At 38.4% G+C, this 25040-nt stretch overlaps 1 protein-coding gene across 1 annotated transcript; it reads left to right on the forward strand.

Moving 5' to 3' along the window:
* Positions 1-24958, forward strand: unm_sa1614 (un-named sa1614). Its single transcript, XM_055050333.1, has 29 exons — positions 1-397; positions 524-758; positions 6256-6328; positions 6409-6554; positions 8923-8997; positions 9098-9147; positions 9361-9490; positions 9607-9692; positions 9774-9849; positions 10919-10999; positions 11080-11177; positions 11977-12046; positions 12572-12659; positions 12988-13036; positions 13474-13646; positions 13736-13869; positions 14174-14265; positions 14335-14521; positions 18558-18643; positions 18741-18856; positions 19127-19194; positions 19478-19585; positions 19779-20067; positions 20657-20824; positions 20913-20976; positions 21360-21403; positions 22251-22405; positions 22524-22649; positions 22793-24958. The coding sequence occupies exons 1-29, from the start codon at positions 357-359 to the stop codon at positions 22865-22867; spliced, it is 3183 nt and encodes a 1060-aa protein (XP_054906308.1). The 5' UTR covers positions 1-356; the 3' UTR covers positions 22868-24958.
* The last annotated feature ends 82 nt before the right edge of the window (positions 24959-25040 follow it).

Raw genomic sequence — 25040 nt, forward strand, 5'->3', positions numbered from 1 at the left:
GCGGTGAAAAGAAAATGAGATGCTGCTGAAGAGAAATGACGGCGGGGCTGGACGGGAAAGCTGAGACTGGTTTGATCTCCCTATCCGAACCCGGTCTCTGGGTCCACTTGGTCCGGTTCTCCGCACATCGCCTCCAGGTCTTTGTCAGCCGGTTCGCACACGGACAGCAGAGCGCTTTTGTGATTTTTTCCTTTTTTTTCTGAATGAAGACGCTCATCAGAAAAAGGCTGTTTTAGCTTTAACCCAGCAGAGAAGCGGCAGTATTAACATTTGATGGATCTTGTGAAGTTTGTGGTGCTGGGATTTATGCTTTGCCTGGACTGAGCCACCTTTTGTTCGGAGAAAAGAGGCGTTTGATGCAGCGGTTCGGTCACACTGAGGCAGCACAACTGAGCAGGTCCTTGATTACAGCACGTCTCCCGTTAATTACCGTCTTGTTGTACAGACCCGACTGAGAAGGGGCGTGTGAACATTCCCCAGCCTAGATATTTCAATTATTACAGCTCATTTATTTATTTATCAGTTCATTGACTCTGCGCCCTGCGCCTGGTGTCCACCTTCTCCTGTCAGTCCCGGACTGCGCTCGACTGTCCCGGTTCTGCCCTTTGTGTTCCGGGGTGGACAGAATCACCATGCCGGAGTGCGTGTCGGTGTCGGAGTTCGTGCAGGAGGTTCAGGAGGACTGGAGCTCTCCCACCACCTCCTCCTTCACCTCCAAGATGATCAACTGCAGGAACACCATCTACCTGCTGGAGGAGGTGAGAGCTGGGCGGGTGGGAGAGGGTGGGATGTGGTCGTAGCGGCAACAGCAGCAGCAGCAGGCAGATGTTCATGTTTCTACTGAAGCCAACATTTAAAGCTTACCCAATATCCACAATGGTCATCCTCCCCAAAGACAAAGAACAATGTCTTTGACCCCCTTCTCTTGGTCATCCTTAGGTTTTTGCATAAGGTTAAGTTGTCATCATTTGCATCTTCTAAATTATTTTGTAATGTTGAAACTACAAATCCCTTTGCATTTATTTTCCCTCCTTGTGTCTATGCTTGACTCAAAGAAAGTAAAAAAAAAAATCTGCATTTGTGTTATTGGTGCATGGACTGTGGTGACATCATGTAATAACTCAGCAAGGCTCTTATCACAGTAATCAGGACTCAATCAGGGTTAACATCTGTATGTAGGTCCTGGGATGCTGATAAATATCTGTAAGCTAAATAATAATCAAGTCCAGTTAATATCAGTTTATCTCCATTGTAGTAATATACAATTTGGTATATTACTCCATTGTAGTAATATACCAAAATGCCATCTCATGGCACTTTGCAACACAAATTAATTAAAATCTCAATCGCTCCATGTTCAATTCAGATCGCTCCATCTTATTTCTATACTATATTTTTAGAAGTGAGAATATTTAATTACATATAGACTATACACTCTAATTAAAATACAGAACAGTCACAGAATCATTCTCTGCGTTAGCAGCCATCTGGTGCAACAGGGAGTTGAGAGGACAGGAAAAATACAGACTCTGGACCAGAAATACTTTAAAGAGTAAACCAAAACAAAATCAAGGTCCACAAAGTCAATGGCAACAACAGTGCTGTACCCAAAGGAGACACAGAAGAACTTCAGTGAACCGTAAATAGGATAGAAAGCAGACATAGTGCTGGGCTATTTTCTGCAAATTCCCTTCAGTTAGGTCTAGGAAAGAAAAAATCTGAAGACAGAGGCACTGGACCAAATACTTTCTATGAAAAACATAAGTATTACACAAAGTTAATGACAGTTATTCCTTCCAGGAAAGAGACACAGCTGGACACAGAAACACTTTTTTCAAGAAAGGAAGCAGCGAGAATACAGAAAACTAATGGAACCTGGACTGCTATTAAACAAATGAACTAAACACAAAGTGACTGGGAAATGTGTATTTTCTACAAGAATGAAAGTCAAGAAGAGTACAATAAATTAATATGGATCTGTCAACAGCTCCATCCAAGAAAGCTAAAGTTTTCATTGGAATGAAAACCAAAGACAATACACAAAGATCATTTCAACAATACATTTATGTTAATGGCTCCTGAAAAGAATCCCTTTCTGTGGGAAATAAAACTAAAAACAGAACATAAAGTCAATATAGACAATAATAAAAACAGAAAGAGAAAATATCAATGTAAAGAAAAGTGGTCGGTATATTCCCCAGCTGCCTCAGCCTATATCAGATCCTCAAACAGAATAATGTTGTGAAATGTTCTCTCTGATATTCCACCAGCTGATTTGTATTCATTCATCATAGAACTCCATAGCGAGAGATGCATTTTACAATAAGCACACAAGTTTATTCTTTTACTTGAAAAATAACTGGGTAAGTTTGTGGCAAAATGGTTCACCGCAAAATGTATGAACTGTTTTTCACCCTATAGTTTATGTTGACTGATAAATGGTCTAACAAGAACAAAAATTTTAACTTTTGGTGTTTTCTTTTTTTGTTTTTTTTTTCATCTCATGAGGTTTTTATTACACTGCAATCTGTAGGAAAGGCTTTATTGAGTTAAAATGTAATTAGCTGATATATATTTTGATGTGTGCCTGTTGGATCTGATGGAGCTGATCAGTGAGGTGAGACTGAGCCTTTCAGGAAGCAAAGGTTTACCAAATTGAGTTGCTCATCACTTTGGTAGAAGAGTCACTTCATCACAGGTGAGCTATGCGTCACATACTCTTTAGAGTGAGGCTGTGAATTGATTAAAGCTCATCGATAACACTAGAGAAGTGTCAAAATGTCATATTTACCCAAACTGTATAATTACTTTTCCAAAAATAATCAACAAACTCAATATTTTTACATTAATCTTGTGATTTCATGTTCTTCGGAGTCTGAAGTAAATTCCAATGTTATCTCTGTCTTAGGTTTCATTCTTGAAGACTTATACTCTATAGAACATAATGTCTGTACTGATAAAGTACATTGTGTAATTGTTATGTCTTTAAATGAAGCCATGTGTGGTCTTTAAGTGAGCACCCTCTTTATGTACCACAAATAACATTTTCAAAATCTCACATGACTTTTGGTCAAAATCATAAATTCAGTTTGTATTGCCAAACATTTGGATGCATGAATCAGATCATTTATTGCTTCCAGTGTTCAATATCTGTCAAACAAAGGGATGATAATGCCATATGAATGGGTGTGTGCTATCCATTTATATTTTAGTTTTATGTGATCTTTTCAACTACTATTTACATATGCAAAAAGTTGATTTTGACAAAAAAAGATTTCTTTTGACACAAAATGACTTTAGGAAGTAAAGTCATGGCTTTACTTTAGACAATAGTCTCCAAAATATCAAAAATTAAATCATATTTTGCAAAAAGAAATGGGAATTTTTTCCCCTGTCTCACAATTTTTAAAAATTGAGTATTTTTTTGTGCTTGTCAGACAGAAAGCAATTTAAAGGGGGAAAAAAACTCACTGAAAATTACTAAGATTTTTCTAAAGTCCTAAAAATGTCTGTTTCAATCAATCAATTAATCAATTTAATTTGTACAGCACATTTCAGCAGCAAGGCAGTTCAAAGTGCTTTACATCATAAAAGCACAAAATTACAAAGTTAACAGTTAATAAAAATTACATTTTGATGAATCCCATCACCAAAATCATACACATGAAATATGTTGGTCAATGTTTTATTTATTATGGTTCAAATCAACTCTTAGCAAGTGGGTTCTTAATTTTTAATTAAAGCAACTCAGTTTTTAATTGATATATACTGCACATGCTGAAATATCTGATAAATAAAAATCATTTTATGGTGAACAACAGTTTTGTCGGTCTAAAAACGATAATGTATTTTCGAAATCTCATACATCTTAGGCATATGGGACATCTGATGGGAAAACACATCTATTTCATCTCCAAATATAGCATAGTATTAAAGAGAGAAATCTGATAGAAGTAATTAATTTAATGCAACTGAAAGTAGCACCAGATTTTTTTTTGTTTGAGAGAATTTTTGGCAGCTGAACAGAATATTTTCTGCCAGTTAACAAATTAACTACTGTGAACAATTTGTGTAACTGGCCCACTGCTGTGTGGGGTCTGTGTATTTGGATGAGGATACGCTTTAAAGCAGCATGCAGCAGAACCCCCGCTTTCCATCCCTCCACAATGGAGTTGTTGACCTGAAGAATGGCCTGAAAAACATGCTCAATCTGAACCCTCCCCTCGGCCCCCATCACATACCCCCAGCAGGGCCGACATATGTTACCAAGGCAACAGATTACCGGCCATCATCATTCTTTGTTATTGTTTTTTTATGGTTATGAAAAGAAGCCAGAGAGATTAATGTTAATGAAGATGTTAACTAATCTGCAAGCTGGTGTGGGATGAGAGCAGACAGCAGAGGTGTAAACTAGAGTTTTTAACAAGATATTTTTACGCATAAAATCTTGTTTTCCTTTTGTCGCAAGGCCTCACATCTGTTGAAGTATTCTATACTTCAACAGATGTATAAATTTTATATGAAATTTTTGCAACAGTAAACACTTTTAAGGGGGATTCTAAGCAACCAGTCCTTAAATCAATATGATCAGATCAAACTTAATTTTCACTTTAACCATGGCGCCTAAATCAAGTGGAGATTTTCAGGATACAAGGACTTTAATGTTTTTCACAAAAAATTATTTGCATAAAGGAAAAACTTAAATTCAAACAGTTAAATGTGGAAACATTAAAAGTTACAAGTTATTCTAATTGTTCTGGTCATCATCTAATTAATTCACATAATAAAGTCTATCTTACACTGTTTGTTTTCAGTCTACTTCTTCAGTCTAGTGCATAACTATTGTCATATTCTTTTGTAACTCATTACAATTATGCCTAAGTAGCCAAAACTTTTAGAAATTTTGAGGGAATAATATGTGGTGGAAAAACACATCAACTTTTTGTATCTGGATATTGAATTTTTGGTCCTCCTTTTTGCAAATTAACTCACGTTCAATCAGAATGAATAAAAAAGCATCTAAACTTTTCCAGCTTTAGTCTGTATTTACATTTAGCTAGTCTAATTAGATTAATTTGATCTTAGCCATTTCATTGTGTGAATTCATTGTCCTCACATAAGGTAAACTCTTCCTTTTGTCATTCTCCAATAAACTTTCACCTTGTATTACACTGTATTGCTGTGTTTACTTAAATCTATTTTCTTAATAATTATTACCAATATTTTGGTCACTCCAGTAGTAGTAACAGCACGATGCTGTTACTACCATGACTGACATGAGAAATGTTGGTGTCTTAAATGTCGTAGACCATAAGAATTCAGTTTTGGTCTCATCAATGACTTATCTTCTGCATTTCTTTTTCTATGTTTTTGTGCAAAAAAAAAAATTCCGGTTTTCTGTAAACAAACTTTCCTTTTGCCACAATTCTATTATGTGGAACTTTGTTGAGTACACTGTTAATTGTCGATCTGTCAACATTTTCTTCCACTAGAACTGTTCATTTCTGCAGCTCCACTAGTTTACAGTGAGCCTTCTGAATCCAGTTTAGGTGGACAACCATGTATGTTTTTGTGCTTGTAGTTGAGACATTTCTTTTTCCATCTTCAAACCAGGCATACTTTACATTGTAACAACTGACAGTTCTTTTGTCACCACTCCTTCTGCCCTCCTCCTGACAATGCAGCTTATTTTTAAAAACACATACTGCACAATGTGAAAGCAAGTACTGAGAAGAAAATGAGAGAAAACACAACCAAAGACTTTCACAGAACCTTCAGAAGTATTTGACAATTGAAAGTAAAAGATAAAGAGATGAGGAATGTTTTAAAGTACAGCAAAATACAAAATAGGCTATATAATTAATCAGAAATAGTTTTGTTTGCTAAATAAATTAACCAGTAATTTATGATTGATCTCAAATGTCACTTGAAATGCTTGTCTTTTCAATAGTTTGTGAAAACCTGAAGCAGAATTATCAAGAGTTTTTGATAACTGCTTGTGAAACAACATAAATTTTGCAGGACATAATTAAATAAAACAACGTAAAACAAACAAAGTCTCAGTTTAAAACAGCCACATCCAAACTGAGCTGCTGCTTCATGCAGGGAATTTTGACCAATCAAATTGTGGTTTACAGTCACAAAAAGCAGCGGCCTATTGTCCAGCAACAAAGCCTGCTGCCCCCTTGCACATGCAGACCCAGTCATGCAGACAGTAACTACATCCACTTATCATTCATGCGTGTGCTTGTCCAGGCTCTGGACAGCGATCGGTTGGTGTTGCAGAAGATGAAGAAAGCTGCAAAGGCCAAGTATGCTTCAGGGCAAGGTACACAAATCCATATGCAGACAAATACAGATTGCATTTAGATTATTCCCCAAACTAACGCATTTTTTATTTTTTGTTAGATCATGTATCTCATCTGGAACAGTACATCAACTCGATGGAGAAGCTCGCAGTAAACTGCCACTCAAATGGAGAGACGGAGGTCGGCTCGGCCTTCTGCCGCCTGGCGGACTTTTCCAAAGAACTTCTGTCTCCAATGAAAAATCTGGTGAGTGAAAACATCAGATAAACAACTAGAAGGTCAGGAGCCACATCAACTATTCGTTGGCTAAAAATGGTTTTATTCCCTTGACTGCAATCTTCAAGTTCTCCATTATGATCAGAATGAGAAAGTATTTTATTGCCAAGCATGTGAAGACATGCTGGAAACTCATTTTGATCACAAAAGTTTCAGGACTTACACAAATCCCATTGAACAAAAATGGACACAAATTACAAACAATTAAAACCACAAAAGAGAATACAGTGCTTTCTGATACTATAAAAGCCTGATCGATAGGACATTTTAAATACGTAATAATTGTCACTTTTGGAAATTGGTTAAAATGTATATAATTTAATTAAATGATCAAGGTTTGGCAATGTTGTTATTTACATACAGAGATATTGAACAACAGAGAATGATACAGTACAACAAGTACCTGAACTGAACAATAAGATTGAGAAACTATATCAAAGTTGAGATTAGGACTTGTTAGGACTTGTATGTTGTTCAAAAGGTTCATGAGGTAGATGGATTGTGTGAAAGAAGCTGTTTTTATTCTGTGCTACTCTGGTTTGCATCACTCTGAGGCACTAGCCTGAAGGCAGCAGCTTACACAGTCCATATACTGACTGTGAGGAGCTGGAGGGAGTTTATTTATTTTTTTGCTTTTGCTTTCTTTTTTGTCTGTGAAAAACACAAATCCTGGATGGGGGTCTGTGAGGCATAAATTAATCTCTTACTGTTGCAGCAGTCTTATGTCAGAGTTTGTGGCTGAAAACAAAAGTTCATTAAACAGACTCTGATTAAAACTGCATCAGGATCTTCCGAGCCAATAAAAATCTCCTCGGCTCCCTTTTAACAAATGGGTTTATTTGTGACATTCATTTCAGGTCTCGAATGATGTGGTTCTCTGAAACTTAAGATATTACAGCTAAAAACATGCAGCTTTGATCCATCTTGGAAAATGTCAAAATAAAATGTTCAGTCCTTTCTCCTCTGGAATTTGACATATAAAACATGAAATCACAATCAGTTACTGTTAATCTACATGATCAATAGCTGTAAATGATAACCTCTAAAAATACATATCAAAATTGAGAAAAAGACTATTTGCTGCCTAATTCAGCATCTGTATGAATAGTTCTAAGTTTTAAGGACAAAAACCCATTACACCTATGATTGGAACAAGAATTTTTGTAAAAGGTAGCATTTATAAAATTCTTGTGAGCTATTATAAAATGTTATTCAGAGTACTAATGTCTTTTCAAGAGTTACAATGGAACCCAAAGAAATGCCAAACGCTCCAGAGAAGACAAATAGCATCATACTCAGCTCCCTGAAGCCACATGCAAGACAAAAGTCTAAATGCAGGGTGGAAAAGTACTTTATTTAATTTATTTACATATATTACACATATTGCATGCCTGCCTGATGACATCCTTTTCATTTATTGCATCAGTAGTAATTAATTGCACGATACCATTGCCAATGCATTAGCCCAGATTTACCTTTTCAATTGTAGATACTGCATATGATTATAGATCCTGAGGTGTAAGCTATAACACTATAGTATTATAGTACTATAAACATATTGTATTAAGTGAGTTATTTAATATCAGAATTAGAAGTGGTTAGTCATTTTTGTTGTTCTGATTAAATAAAAGAAAAAAAAGGTTCAAATATTGATCTCCCCTAAACAACTGAACACATCTCATTATCATTTGACAAATGTCTGAATGCTCAACTCCCAATTAATATCTAGACACACGGTTAGATTGTGTTTTCTACATCTGAGGATGTATTTTTCTGTTAAACTACCTGAACAAACATTAATGCAGAAAAACATCAGCTGAATATTTAACAGACCACCAGCATGTTTCTGTCTCAAAAGTCTACATATCTGCTCAGATATAAGACCTTCATTCCAAATTGAAAAATGTTTCCTTCATTGCTCCTGACTTGCCTGAAATGCCTGGCTGGTTCTTGTTTCTGGGTTTTTCCTCTTTTGATTTCACAATGAAACTCATTTGCATAACATCCAGCAAGTGGCAAGCATGCACACTTCAAACAGAAAAAATACAGCTGCTTCCACCTTTTTCCCCCCACATCAGCTGACCAATCGGGGCAAAGCAAGTTTTTGCACGAGAGGGGAAGTCAAAGAGGGGAAAAAAGTAGGAAGAAACATAAAATTATGAAGAAAATTTCTTTTTCATAACTGCATGTCAATATGATGTAGCTGTTTTAATCAGTTTTTCATTAAATAACTCAGATTTAAAAAACACAAATTTTCAAAACATTGATTATACAATCTGAAAACCCAATATACCTTTTGGCAAGTGTTTATTTTATTTTTCTATGTGTGTGTGTTTAGCTGAAGAGCATGCTCCACAACATCAACTTCTTCCTGGACTCGTTGGTTAAAGGAGACCTGCGGGAGGTGAAGGGGGTGAGGACTTTTGATATTCTCATATCAAGTGTATGGCAAAATGAATAGAAATCATTTGTGTACATCTGAAGTGAACTTTTCCTCCTCTGTCCCGCTGCAGGATCTGAAGAAACCATTTGAGAGAGCATGGCGGGATTATGAAAGCAGATTGTGAGCGACGATCCTTTTAAAGCATCTGAGAGAGTTTACATGCTCTCTTACATCTCCTATTTTTAGGATACCCTTGTTACATGTTTGTGCATGTAAAAAATAAATTACACCTCTGCATAATTCAGAAACACGGAAAGGCTCTTGTAAGCAGAAGTGAGCTGGTAAAACTGTCGGGAGTCGGATTAATAATTCAAAGCGTGCGTGTTTGTTCAGCAAGCAGGTGGAGAAGGAGAAAAGGGAGTTAGCGCGACAGTACGGGATGGTTCGGAGCGAGGTGAGCGGAGGAGAAATTGCTGAGGAGCTTGAGAAGGAGAGGCGCTCCTTCCAGCTGAGCATGTGTGAGGTCAGTGACCCCAGCTTTTTAAAACCAGTCTATTTGTGCTAACTCCCCTTGCTGCTCAGCACTTTACTTTACCCCGCTATATTTATGTCCAGTTAATAGGTCAACTCTCTTCTCAGTATCTTATTAAGGTGAACGAGATAAAAACAAAGAGAGGAGTCGACCTGCTGCAGAATCTTATTAAGCACTACCACAGTCAAAACAAGTAGGTTCTGGCTCACACACACATAAAAAAACCATGTAATACAGTGACAAAGATGGATTTACCATAAATGTCTTTGTGTAGTTTCTTGCAGGAGTGTGCATCCACCACTCAGAGGCTGAAGCAGTACATGGAGGAGCTGAACGTAGTGCTGAACATGGTATGAATACAACAGTGTATTAGGGCTACTAAAGATATACAAATGAGGCATACATTTTGAGATTAATCTAAAACAGTCTTTAGAAAAAAATGAAAAGGTATTTTTTTTAGTTTTTTCCATCAAATTTCTGACTTTTAAGTCTCAGAAATTTTTATGTTTATTTTCTGAAAAAATTTCTACGACTGATCCAAAACTTTCCTCTATGTATGATGGCCATATTATGCCATCGTAATTTGTGTTTTCATGTATGTGTGCTCGTTGTTTATGTTCTCTTTTCTCTTAATGAAAACTTCAAGCAGTAGTTTCATATGTTTTCAACCAATTCTAAAACCGTAACAGTAGTATTATTCTTCTGTTGTAGCAATGTGGCCAATTGATTTAATCTCTTGCCACCTGGATTGGAACATTGAATCACAATACCTTAAATTTATAGTTGTTTTGGGAAAACTGTCAGAAGTAAAAGTTTGTCACAAAGAAAAAGTACATTTTTAGTTCATTTGTATATTTAATGTTAGGGAAGATCTCAGTGGCGTGAAGGATTCCCACAGCCTCAGTCTTCTGCCAGCAGACGATGCTTCCGGTTAAGAGTGGATAAAAAATTTACAGTGGAGTTAAAATAACAATGCCATTTTGCTGCATTGCTAATTAGTTCTGCAAAAGTGATATGAGAAAATTCTGCTGATTCATAACATTGTTTTCTGTTGCAATCAATGTGCAGGACTCCTCTGGAGCAATGCACCCCCCTACAGTCTGGACTTAAAACTTTGCAGCTAAACCCTTTACGTTAAATTGCATGCTTCATTAACTTTTACTATTTAAGACTTGTTACTCTTGACCAAAAATTGTCACTTATTTTTTGTGTGTTGGTTTTTATTATCTACTTATCTGTATCTTTTTTTCTCGTAAACTTGTGTTCAGTTTGATATTTCATTTATTTTCAGTCTGTCTCAGAAGAATATTTATATGAAATAGGTGCTGCAAAAATACAGAGAATATTTATCCTTATTTCTGTTTATTCAGGTGTTGTTAGTGAAAATTATGAACTGTGATGTGGTGTTGGTATGTACAGGTGAAGCAGCGTCAGGAGGAGGAGAAGAAGCAGCTGTGCAACATCAGGGATCAGCTGAGGCCAGTCGTCCACACAGAGCAGGTCTGAGACGCCGACCCTAATAATGACTCAGACTGAGCTACAGATCAACTGATTCAGAAATGGTTTGTTTGTGTTTGCAGGACTCCTTACCGAAGCAGGTGTACAGTATGCATCAACTTTTGGGAGATAAACAATATGGAACAGAGAGAACCGGATTCCTCTACAAGAAGAGCGACGGGTAGAAAAACACAAAGATTACAAGCTTGTTTATGTTTAATTTAGGAGTTATGTAAGAGGACGTGTCTAGTTAAAAACCAAAGGACCATTTATAATTTAGATACTTCTGTGCTTATAACATATGACAAGGTGATGAAAAATGGATTCTCATTAAGCATAATATAAACAGAAATAACTTGTCCTCATTAACAGTAAAATGGTTTTTCATGTTATAGAGAGGTAATTTTCATCACATTCTTATGTGCAGTGAAATGCTACTTTTTGTACAAACTTTTCATGTGAAAAATTCTTGACTTCTTTGAGTCTGAAAAGTTACATGTCTATAACAATGTGCATGGTTTGGATTAGTGATTAAATATTCTGGGCAATATGATATATGTGACACATGCATTATGGCTGTTCCCACTTTACTACTACTCATGAAATTGGCTGTTGATAACCTCATTTCAAGGCTCAGATGGATAACAGTGAAAGGTCATTTTCAAAACCTGAACTAGTCCTTTAATAATAACACACAGACCACATCTGAAAGAGACTTCATTTTAGTGAATTACATACAATTCACTAAATTCGTGTGGATTTAGTGAATTTCAAGATTTCTAGTTAATCTTTCCAGCACAAGATTAGCTGCAAAACTATTTACGTAACCTATAATGTTTTGCAGAAATTGATGTGTATCAAAACTTTTACATAACCTTGTTTTTAAGTGACAGTACATATGTACAAAACCTAGTCTTGATAAATGGGAAGGAGCATGCCAGTGTTATTTGCTTTGCTAAAATGTTGTGTTTGTGTTGCAGGTTGAGAAAAATGTGGCAAAAGAGGAAATGTTCAGTTCACAACTGTTACCTGACTATTGCACATGCTACAGTGAGTGTTTGTTACTGCAAGTTACTGTATCCTGTGACTGTCAATGTCTAAATTGTCATAATGACAACGACTTCTTAATTGATACTATGACTTCACTACTTAAAAAAGATTGTTCTAATCAAGATTACTAAGTATTTCTGGATTTCAAGGTAATTATATTTTCACACTAACAGAAAAGTCCTAAATTCTTTTAAGGAACACATTTGGAAATCAAACAGATTAGAGTACCCACATTGTTCGCAGAAAAGATATTCAACTAAATCTACTCATGTTAGTGTAGAAACTTTAATTATCTCACTGCAGTTAATGGTTAAGTATGTATTAATTATGGTTGATTTTTGAACCACTAATTAATGGAAATATAGAAAATAATTGCCTCTTTCATATCACTTCTAATGTGGTGCCTTATCCCATCACTGAATTAATTTTAATGTTTTTGCTTTAAGTTTTTTTTTAAGTTCGGCTGTAGAAAACATGTGGGGTTTAAGTTTTTGCATCTTGACAATTCTTTTCTCTGTCTTTCAGCCAAATAAACCTCCGACCCGACTAAACCTGCTCACCTGCCAGGTGAAACCCAGCGTGGAGGACAAGAAATGCTTCGACCTTATCTCCCGTAAGACACGTTGAAAAGGGCGCTTAGCATAAAGTGAAAACTGTTCTGCAGTCCAGACTTGAGTCCAAACAGAATAGTTTTGTTAAATCTGTTGATTCATTTCCAGTTTTTTAAATCTTGACTAGATTTAAGTGACTAATTTTTTATTGTTAAATATTAGAAATATAATTTGAAATGTAATAAATAAGCATATATACTCAATATTAAATGAAAGTGAAATTGAGTTAATATTAAAAGTACATTAATATTTACATAAATGACAGTAAAAAAGTATTTGGTATATTTATTGCATACTTGATTAAAAATGTTTTTCAACTCTGTCCTTTAGATAATCGAACCTATCATTTCCTGGCTGAGGATGAAGCTGAGTGTGTTGCGTAAGTCTTTTTTAAAATTTGCAACAAAAAACAAGGACAAAGCTTTATTTAAACATTATTCTATGAATCTGCTCATCTATTATTAATCTGGACACGTTTTTTTGTCTAAAATCAACAATTATTCATTATTTGAAATAGTCAGCATGGTTGAAAGTGAGTCAGTGAAACAGAGCAGAACCTGGTATTTATTTGCATAAAAGATTTAAAATTCTACTGTCTGGGGTTTAATATGAGTGATGTATGCCTTAACTTTCGATTAAAAATCATAATATAAGTGGAAAAAGAGAAATATATTACAGGATGCAATGTTAAATTTGAGTGTTTTCTTTTGTGTATAGTACTCAAACGGCCAAAATCTACATCAGAATTATCTAAATAGTTCTGAAGTTTTGACTGAAGAGGAGAACTGTGGATTTGTTTTTGTTGTGAATGTTTAGATGGATCTCGGTACTCAGTAACAGTAAGCAGGAGGCTCTCAGCATGGCCCTGGACGGGGGCCGGCGGGGGGGCGGAGGGGGTGAAAACAGTGTGGAGGATCTGACCCGGGCCATCACTGATGACATCCGCAGAATGCCGGGAAACAACTACTGCTGTGACTGTGGCGCTCCAGGTAACCTCTGTCTGCCAATAAGTACATCTTATTTGACTCTCGTTATTTTCATTTCAAGTGTAAAAGATCACATTTCTCCTTCTCTGAAGATCCTGGATGGGTCTCAACAAATCTAGGCATCCTGACCTGTATCGAATGTTCAGGGATCCACAGGGAGATGGGTGTCCATGTGTCCAGGATCAAGTCTCTGAGCTTGGACAGCCTGGGAACCTCAGACCTACTAGTAATGCACTGATCCTCTTGTTACATTTGTAGTTACGTTTTTGGCCCAAGTTGACATACATAAATAACTCTGCATTGAAATCGATATTTGCTGATAAAGTCCAAACATATTTAATGTTTAATATTTTAGGTTGGTTAACTGTCCGTCAGTGAAACCACTCAATGACCCTGCCTTCTATTCAATAAGATGTTTTATGGTTGAACCTACATTGTGCTTTTGATGTCTGCAACTGAAATGCATTATTTCCTCTTTGATGAGCATAAAATGATATAATGGTAAACTGATATTCTGTTGTTTATTTCAGCTGGCCCGCAATGTTGGAAACTCTGGCTTTAATGACATATTGGAGGCAAATCTACTTAGTCCGTCACAGAAGCCCTCCCAGCACAGTCATATGTAAGTTACACCCACTATTCTCCATTATTGGTGAAAATACACATTTGAAAAATTGTTTGCCTATAACAGGGGGGAGCGCAAGGATTTCATATTGTCAAAGTATCAGGATGTTCATTTTGTGAGGAGGTTCAGCAGTTCCTCTGCAGCGCTGCGCCTGGGCCTGCAGGAGGCAACCAAGAGTTGTGACATCTACAGCCTGATCCAGCTGTATGCTCAGAGGGCGGAGCTAAGTCAGCCCTTGCACACCCACATACAGGTAACCACATAGTTAATGATCTATGATAAAACTATGCATTCTCTGAAGGTTCTCATTGATTTTGGAAGAAAAATAAGGTCACAGCATCACAGTTGATTTTAGTGATTTTATTAGTTTTACTGATTTGTGATTGTAGATTTTTTTTCAGGTATTCCTCCCAAAAAATATTTGGGCATGTAGATAGCATCTAATTGTTGTTTTAGATAGCAAACAACAGCTATCTGATTTATTAAAAAAAAAAAAAAAAAAAAAAAATATATATATATATATATAAAAATTCCCTTCTCACCCACCGAGGGTGGTTCTTATCCTCTGAGCTCGGGTCCTCTACCAGAGGCCTGGGAGCTTGAGGGTTCTGCGCAGTATCTTGGCTGTGCCAAGGACTGCACATTTCTGGACTGAGATGTCTGATGTTGTTCCTGGGATCTGTTGTAGCCACTGCTCCAGTTTGGGGGTTACTGCCCCGAGGGCCCCGATGACCACAGGCACCACTGTGGTCTTCACCTTCCAGGCCCTCTCCAGTTCTTCCCTGAGGCCCTGGTATTTCTCCAGTTTCTCGTGCTCCTTTTTCCTGATGTTGCAATCACTTGGTATTGCTACATCAACCACAACGGCTTTCCTCTGATGTTTATCCACTACGACAATGTCTGGTTGGTTCGCCATTACCATTTTGTCTGTCTGGATCTGGAAGTCCCACAGGATCTTAGCTCTGGCGTTCTCCACCACCTTTGGGGGTGTTTCCCACTTTGATCTTGGGGTTTCCAGTCCATATTCTGCACAGATGTTTCTGTACACTATGCCTGCCACTTGGTTATGTCGCTCCATGTACGCTTTCCCTGCCAGTATCTTCCCTGCTGTGATGTGCTGGATTGTCTCAGGGGCCTCCTTGCACAACCTACACCTTGGGTCTTGTCTGGTGTGGTAGATCTGGGCCTCTATTGCTCTGGTGTTTAGGGCCTGTTCCTGGGCGGCCAGGATGAGGGCCTCTGTGCTGTCCTTGAGTCCAGCTTTTTCCAGCCATTGGTAGGATTTACTGATATCAGCCACTTGGGTTATTTGCTGGTGGTACATCCCATGTAGGGGCTTGTCCTCCCATGATGGTATCTCTGGCACCTCAACCTCCGTTCCCTGTTGTCTGAGACATTCACTGAGCACATTGTCTGTTGAGGCTTTGTCCCTGATGTATTTATGGATCTTAGTTGTTTCGTCCTGGACAGTGGTTCTCACACTCACTAGTCCTCTGCCTCCGTCCTTGCGGCTCGTGTACAGTCTCAGGGTGCTGGATTTGGGATGGAACCCTCCATGCATTGTTAGTAGCTTTCTGGTCTTAATATCTGTGGCTTTTATCTCCTCCTTTGGCCAGCTAATTATTCCAGCAGGGTATCTGATTACTGGCAAGGCATAGCTGTTTATCGCACGGATTTTGTTCTTGCCATTGAGCTGGCTTCTCAGGACTTGCCTTATTCGTTGGAGGTATTTAGCTGTGGCTCCTTTCCTTGTGACCTCATCGAGGTTGCCATTTGCTTGTGGTATACCTAGGTACTTGTAACTGTCCTCTATGTCTGCTATTGTTCCTTCTGGGAGTGAGACCCCTTCTGTGTGGATGACCTTCCCCTCTTTGTGACCAGCCGACCACATTTCTCTAGTCCGAATGACATCCCAATGTCAGTGCTGTAGATCCTGGTGGTGTGGATCAGTGAGTCGATGTCTCGCTCACACTTGGCGTACAGCTTGATGTCATCCATGTAGAGTAGGTGACTGATATTGGCCCCATTTTTGAGTCTGTATCCGTAGCCAGTCTTGATAATTTGGCTGAGGGGGTTCAGGCCTATGCAGAACAGTAGCGGGGACAGAGCATCTCCTTGGTATATGCCACATTTGATGGACACTTGTGCAAGTGGTTTGCAGTTGGCTTCAAGGGTGGTTTTCCACAGCCTCATTGAGTTTGCAATGAAGGCTCTCAGAGTCCTGTTGATGTTATACATCTCTAAGCATTCAATGATCCAAGTATGCGGCATTGAGTCATAGGCTTTCTTGTAATCAATCCAAGCCATGCACAGGTTGGTGTGTCGGGTTTTGCAGTCTCGGGCAACTGTGCGGTCTACGAGGAGTTGGTGTTTGGCTCCTCTGCTATTTACACCGATACCCTTCTGTGCCGTGCTCATGTGTTTATCCATGTGTTTGCTTATCTTGGCCGCTATGATGCCTGACATGAGCTTCCAGGTTGTGGAGAGGCAGGTTATTGGGTAGTTGGGTGGGACTGGACCCTTTGATGGATCCTTCTGGATTAGGATTGTCCGCCCTTCAGTTAACCATTCAGGGTGAGTCCCACTTTGTAGCAGCTGGTTCATTTGGGCTGCCATTCGCTCATGGAGAGCAGTGAGTTTCTTTAGCCAGTAGGCATGGATCATGTCAGGCCCTGGTGCTGTCCAGTTTTTCATACCTGAGACTCTTTCTTGGACATCTGTCACAGTGATGGTTACCGGGGCTTGCTCAGGGAGGTTGCTGTGGTCCTCTCGTAGAGAGATCAGCCACTGTGCATTGCTGTTGTGGGACGCCTCCCTTTCCCATATGCCTTTCCAGTATTGTTCCGTCTCCAGCCTTGGTGGGTCTGCTCTGTTGTTATTGTTACCCTGCCATTGAGAGTACACCTTAGCTGGTTGAGTGGAGAAGAGCGGTTAATCCTTCTGGATTCATTCTCCCTTGTGTATCTCTTTAGGCGGCTGGACAAGGCTTGGAGCCTCTGTTTGGCAGTCTCGAGTGCTTCAGGTATGGGCATCTGCCTGTACTTTCTGGGTACTGATCTTTTCATTGTACCCTTGTGGAGCTCTGACAGTTGGCTCACTTCCCTCCTTGTTACCTTGATTTTAGCCTCTAACCGTCTTTTCCATGGTGGGTATTGGGTCTCATGGTTGCTCTTATAGCCAAGTATCTCAAGGATCACTGATGCTGAGTTGTAGATCAGCTCATTGGTTTCTGTTATGGTGTTGGTAGGGATCGTTCTCAATGCTGCATTCACATTCTCAATGAGACTTTCTGATGGTACTTCACTCAGCCGTTGTAATTGGCGCCGGGGAGGCCTGGTTGTCATTCGGGTCATGATTCTCTCTCTCAGGTCAGCAGCTGTCTCGTTCAGCTCTGTTTCGCTCATTGGGGCCGTGTATCCCCTCACTGGGTGGGGACTTGTAGTTAAGTCCCCACAGTCCTGACATCCGGGTTCCTCCCTTTTGCCGTAGCATTTGTGTTGTATCTCGTCAATCTCAAGTTGTGATAGCAGTTGCCGTTTGCGGATGTTGGAACACTGAGCTACTAGTTGTTTAGCGCTTAGTGTTGACTGGGGATGTCGAAGTAACCATTCCTTCCCCAGTCTTTGCATGTAACCTCTCTCACTAGGGTTACTTGAGTAGTAGCATTCCAACAGATCCACATTTTCATCTCTCGCCCATTTCCGTCTTGTTCCAGTAGCCCATTTGTCATCAAGGTGCTCTGGTTCCCCAACACCTGACGCAGACCTTGTTTGGCCGGGCGACGTCTGAGCCGGCATGTTATGCAACTTAGTATCTCTCATGGTATGAGGTAGGCAGTAGCTTGAAGGGTCTTGCCTAAGGACCCAGACTGGATTCGAACCCTGCCCTCTCGGGTGATATACTGATGCCTTATGTATTGAGCTATCCAGTCAGCTATATATATATATATATATATATATATATATATATATATATATATATATATATATATATATATATATATATATATGGTTGGATGAAGGGTTGAATTCACACTAATCGTTTAAATGCCTTGTAGTGTTCACACAATTAGTTGAATGACATGATCTTTTGCCTCTTTGTTTTGAAGAACTAGGAGATTACATGCCATACATGTCAAAAAAATGTTTTCTAAAGTTTTGAGGTACTCTCATTAGCTGAAAAGCCTGAAAAAATAGCAATAGCTGGGTATTTTGTAACAAAAAAAACTTCCTAATATTTCTGAAATGTTCCTAAGAATAAAAAGGATTGGTATGTTTTCACACCAACAGGAGAAAGGGGAGACGGCTCTGCATTTAGCCGTCCTGTTTGCTGACAGGACGTCGCTGCACATCCTGGACTTTCTGGCCCAGAACTGGTCAGTCTGCTGTGATGATGTTGCTTAGTTGTTATGTCTCAGAGTGGTAATGTTCACACCTGCATGTTTACTTGCATAGGTTTTCTCTTTTTTCCAGTTCCAATGTGGATATACAAACATCAGCAGGAAACACTGCGTTGCACTACAGCTGCCTGCATAACAAGAGTGACTGTGTGAAGCTGCTGCTGAGAGCCCGAGCAAACATACACATCAGTAATGCAAATACACTCCCATAGTGTTATAATGTGTATTTTATTTTAGACAGAGGATGTTTCATTAAAACAATTATTGGAAAAGTATTTCCTTTGTTAAATATTAATACATTATCAGATACTAGACAGGGATTCAACTGCAATTTACAGATTACTATTAGGAAAAGCTTTAGAATAATTTTGTTTTCTGAAACTTCAGTAAAATAAACACATTCTTTTTCTGACCCAAAGAATCACCATTACGTAACAAGATAATTTTTCTGTGTCGCAGAGAATGAGTTGGGAGAAACTGCTCTGGATGTGAGCCGCCGACTGAAGCACAGTGAATGTGAGGCGCTGGTGAGATCATCAATCTGATTATAGATTACTTTATTTATTTTAATCAAAATATAAATTGTCTTGTATTCTTTGTACATCTGTAAACCCTAGCCAACAAAAAGTAAAACAATTTGAGACCAAAGGGATCACAAATTTCAGTAATTGCAATCATGAATAAATAAAATCAAATAATGAAAAATATGTAATAAATATTTTCATTCCATTTTGAGAGGCCTAGAAGCTTTCTTCATTCTGACAAGATGGCTTCCGTTTCTCCTACTAAATGACTGAGTTTTGATTGCAGCTGCAGCAGGCCCAGTCCAACCAGTTTAACCATCACGTCCATGTGGAGTATGAGTGGAGGCTTCGTCATGATGATCTGTACGACAGTGATGACGACTTTGATGACAGGGTAACAATGACGTTTTTTTGTTTTTTCAGATTTTGCCAGTAAATAGTTGAAAATAGAGATTTAAATTATTTATAAATGACCAGATCATATGCTTAAAAAAGCTATTTCTGAATTTTGCAGCTTGTGGATGATGGTAGAAACTGTTACTTTATTTTGGTTGTGTCCCATGACTTTATTTTCTCTCTTGTTTCAGAATGGCCCAGTAAAGAAGGAGCGCTCCTCATCGTCATCATCCTCAGTCTTCACCCCATCGTACTCCTTCTCCTCCCGTCCTTTCAGCTTCAGTCAGTCCACCACCTCCACCACCTCCTCCTGCTCCGTTGCCACCCCGTCCACCGGAGGACCAGGAACGGGCCTCCTCAGCGTGGGGAGGAGGCTGGCCATGGCCATGGATCTGCACAGCCGACCAACTGGCTCCGCCCCCAGCCCTCCACCTCCGCCTCCGTCCTCTCCTGCTCCTCCACTGCCGCCCCGGGTCAAAGGTCAGCTCATTTGTTTTGAATTGTTTTGGTGATGTCTTTGAAAACACAATAAATTGTTATTGAGCTATGCTTTTATTGCATTCCATGCTGTTTATGTGTGTGTGTTTTTTTTTAATATTAGATATTTGAAGATAAAAATATTTAAATACTTCTAATATCTAATTACACTTGGAAACAGCTGGAGTTATTACACACTGATTTATGTCTACATATTATTTATATAAATACTCATCTGAAAAATATGGCTGCTGTTTTTATTCCCTGATAAAACAGCAGAAATTCATGCTGAGCTTTCAGTGAAGAATGGCTTTGAAAATGACTTTCAGAAAAATGTTGTTTCAGCTGTAACTCAAGGTTGCAGGTCTATTACTTTGAGATGGTAATGCCTGTATAGTTGTCAAAAGTCATTCACTGTGGTTAAGTGTCCTCCAATTAAACAAAAACCAAACACAGTCTTTTTGCTTATCAGATGTCTACACAAAGTGATTGCATCTGAACAGCTCTGGCAACTAATTTCATCTCAGTGAAATTTCAGTATATAAAGCTGAAGCTTTTCTGGTTGAATTGTGAGTATCTTTTAATCTTGCAGCTCCTTGTGTTCCCCCTCCTCCACCTCCAGCTGGGGGTGATGGAGTGAGGGATGAAGAGGAGGAAGAGGCGGAGGTTTTCTTCCCCACGTCAGGAAACAGAAAGACAACACCTCCCCCTCCCATCGCTGCCCGGCACAAGAGGACCTGCTCTGAATCTAATAAGCAGGGTAATATCTGAGAGACACACCGCAGTTAGTCTGTCAGAGTAACACTGTCATTAACTCTGTACGTCTGTGTTTATGTGTGTTTGCACAGATCATGGGTTGCCATCCAGTCCTAGGATTTACAGTGGTCCAGACTCCTCCTTCAAGAAGTGTGTGTGAGTATCTGAGATATAATTACACTGTATTTTAAAACAAACTGGATGAGATTTATGTCTACTCATGAAACGTTAGGAATATTTGGCCTTCAGGTGAAATTTATGGAAATTGTTAAAATCAAAGTATGTTTGGCAGCAAAAGCAAACAACTGAAATTTAACTCCAAAGCCGAATAGCACATAATTAGTGGTCTAGGTGTCAAAAACCATAGTAATTTGATTTTAGTTCTGTTTAAGTCATAATTATACATTAAAAATAATCATTTAAATTAACACTAAGTGAAAACATTAGGGAGCAGCAACAAGCTGTTCTGTATGAAGCATTATACTGCCCTCTATTGGTCACAAGGATAATAACCAGATAAATTCTCTCTCTGACTCCAGTCCATCTTCTCCTCTCAGCTCGCTGACGGAGCGACCAGACAGAGGTACTTGTTCTGCTCAGACACATCCACTGCACTCTTTATTTATGCCTGGTCTACCTGTCTGCTGCATATGTTATAATTTTTAAATTAATTCAATTTTAAACTAAAACTATTCCACATAGAGATAGATGCTACAGTATCTGCTCCAGCTCTCACTGACATTGTTTCGCTGATGCCTACAGCTGTTGTGTGATTCTGACAGATTCAGACAGTTTTACCCCTGAGGAAAAAGCAATGCCAAAAGTGATGTTGCTGTGCTCTTCATGTCTCTTGGACCTAAAATACAATTTCAAAAACAATGCGACACTCTAAAAAGGATGGATTGTGGCTAAATTAGAAAGCCTGTTGTCTCCTTTACTTTTAGTTACGACTTATAAATGCAAAAGTAGTCACATATGCAGAGACAAATCTGCCCTCGTCAACTGTTTATGTTCACAGTTTTTCTGTTTGCCTGAAAGGTTTTTCATATTGTCATATTATCACAAGTGATGTTGTACATCAGTGAATGCATCTAAACTTTAAAATTAGTGGCGTAGAAATAAAAATCTATTTTAAAACTTGAAACAGCAGCTTACAGAATATCCCTCCAACCAAACTTTTCTCCTTGAATCCTTGGCAAGTCTTATTTGAACATGTAAACATATGATCAGTCACTTATAATTCCTCCTCTTTATTTCACAATATGTAATTAACATTTTTCCAATCTTTTTCTAGTGGTTTTTACTTTTAAACTAAACGCCATGTTGTGACTGCCACCTGTAAAAGAACAACAGATGTTTTTCTATTTTGTCAAATAAAAAGGCATCCTCTTTGAAACAACTAGACAGTCTTAAATTAATTTCTCTTTGAGGTTTTCGACGTACAGAGAGTGAAAGTAGCACCTCACATTTCCTGTACCCGGCCAGTAAAGCGCCTCCGAATGGATCTCCAATCAGCCAGCGCTCTCAGAGCTTTGAGAGCGACGGCAGAGGCCCCACCCCTCAGCCACTTCCTCGCAGATCACTGGTGAGATCTGGTTGTGTGATGGAGCTGTTTCAAAGTCATACTAAGTTTGAACTTCTGTTTCAGGTCCTGATTTATTGTGTTGCTGACTGTCTAATAAGAGTAACATTTTGTCAATCAGCCTCGTGGAGCAGCCAGTCGGCGGGCTCAGGCTCTGTATGACTGCCAAGCAGATCACCATGATGAACTGAGTTTCTCCGAGGGTCAGGTGTTGGTGGTTCTTGGGCAGGAGGACAGCGATTGGTGGGTGAGTATCTGCATTCTTTATTTTTTCTGATTGACTGAAAATGATGTGAGAAATTCTCATAAATTCTCGTTACAATTAAATTTTGTTTTGAAAGAGGTATTCTTATTAGCAGTAAATGAATTTATTCTGTGTGTCTTATATAGCATGGTTATATAGAAGATGAACCAGACCAGAGAGGTTTGTTTCCAGCCTCCTTTGTCCAGCTGCTGTCTGATTGATGAAAACCTGCTCCAGACCCTCAGGCCAGCACAGATCCGGATCACATCACTACTTATGGAAGCTGAACTGAGCTCTCATAGGAAGCAGACCAGATGGTAAAACCTGACATTTACTGGATCAGGACAGACTTTTGGATCCGATGTCTGGCATCCTGCAGGTTTTTGAGATCTTTGTCCAGCTAACCATAACAACCTCAGGTTTGGATTTTCTATGAGCACATAATAGACGGCTCTGGACAGAAAACTTTATTTATGTGACTGAAGTCAGGGAGTGTTGCCAAGCTCAACAATCAGTGACAACTCATGACTTCTAGGACATTTCTTTATTATTCTAACAAGCACACATTTGACAGAAAGTTTGACCAAGTACAGCCACCCAGCGGGCTTTTATTTTGAGACTTAGATGAACTGCTTTCTTCATTTTTAAGTGACATTTAAATTACTTACTTTTGTTGGATTTTTATGGCGATACCTGTAGGACACCAGCAAAAGCTGCCACAATTTAAACTCCTCTTCCCGACGACTACTGAATACTGAAGACCAAAGCTCTAAATTCAGTTGACGCCAGTCAACACAGAAATAGAAACTCAGCTTCCTTTATTTACAGGTTTGGGAAAAGACTCAAGAGAAGAAGAAGGTTGAATGAGAAGCACTCTATGCCTTCAGCTGCCTTTGTGTCCCATTATACCCTCACTTCACTGAGCAGAAACTGTGGCGAGCTGCTGCCACTTAACTCAGTGGTAGGTGAAACGAAAATGTAATTATTTTTCTTTAAAGAACAAGCAAACTATTTTTCTCCATGATGAGTTGCGGAATTAAGATGTTGAAAGAAGCACCACTGGATGATGAAAGAATTGATTTTTCAATTAAAGTTATTTTAAAAAATGTAGCTTACAAAGACCAGGCCTCTGTTAAAATGTACTGTAAAGGTTACTGTGTTTTTTATTTTATATATATAAAAAAAGAAAAACTGTTGGTGTTTAACAGCACACACAAGTGAATGTGTCAATGTTTTATTTATTTTTAATGACTCTTCCTGTAGCTTGTTTAGACATGTTTATAATATAAAAAAATGTTGGCATCTTTTCTCCATTTCTCTTAGAAATATTTATTTTGTTAAACAAAAATTACTTATAAAAAGCTAGTGCTAGTTCATTGTCAAGTAAAAATTCAACCATAGAATGACTCAAATGTAAAAAAAAAACTGCTTACCCAAAAAGATTTTTCTGTATAGTTTGGGCTGCATAGATTAATTCAGAACATGCTTATCAACATGGTCTGCTCATACAAATTTAACATGTAAAACATTTAAATATGCTTTAAAAAAGTGAGTTTTACAGTGTAACATTGAAACTAATTTACCAAGGATCCTTGTCAAGATGTTAATGAACTATTTATTTTCTGAACATTCATCCTGCTGTTAAAATTTTGTACAATAGGACAGCACCGACTCTCCTGTAACATTTACAAGGTTGGACCACACAGGCAGAAGGACCTTTGACCCTTTTCAGTAGGATTTAATATCCTGTTCCAGTTTCATGGCAGTCCTCATTTTTGTTGATCATGTTAAAGTTTTAGAGTTAATGATTCCATATACTATAATGTAGCATCCTGTTTCTTGACAGCTCACAGAACCACAGGTCCTCCTCCAGTTTGCTCATTTTATGCTTTTAATGGGCTAATCATCCTAGAGGTCACATTGATATTGAACTCATAACATTTACTTTTCCCCATAAAAGCGAGTGTTGTTGTGCAAGGGCTTAATACCTGGATTTACCCAATCCATCTATGAGGTGCTTTTCCACGTATTATCTGCCTAACAGATAAATCTTAGTCCAGCTGAAGTACATGATTTCAGTAAAACTTAACATTTAGAGTAGACGTTTGCATGTGTTATGGTCAGACAGAAAAGCCTCTTTTCCTGCTATGCTTCCAAAACAACCAGTTGGCATAATGGCAGAATGATACAATTTATTCCTGGGTTCCAACATTAAACACTGGAAATTGTTTTATCTTCTTTTCTCAACTGATGATTTTGTAAAGAACAATATGGTATTTTGCCCACTTAATAAAATGTACTCAAAAATCTTGGATTTTTCTCTTTATTTCCTAGTATAACTACTGCTATAAAATATGGCGTCATTTTCACATTATTACCAGCGGAACCAATAAG

This window comes from Poeciliopsis prolifica, unplaced genomic scaffold, assembly GCF_027474105.1.
Source record: "Poeciliopsis prolifica strain line A6 unplaced genomic scaffold, Auburn_PproV2 SCAFFOLD030, whole genome shotgun sequence".
NCBI lineage: Eukaryota > Metazoa > Chordata > Actinopteri > Cyprinodontiformes > Poeciliidae > Poeciliopsis > Poeciliopsis prolifica.

Coding starts and splice junctions, on each gene's coding strand:
- unm_sa1614 (XM_055050333.1), top strand. CDS start 357: ATGCAGCGGTTCGGTCACACTGAGGCAGCACAACTGAGCAG. Junction 759..6,255: donor CCATCTACCTGCTGGAGGAG/GTGAGAGCTGGG, acceptor GTGCTTGTCCAG/GCTCTGGACAGCGATCGGTT. Junction 6,555..8,922: donor TGTCTCCAATGAAAAATCTG/GTGAGTGAAAAC, acceptor GTGTGTGTTTAG/CTGAAGAGCATGCTCCACAA.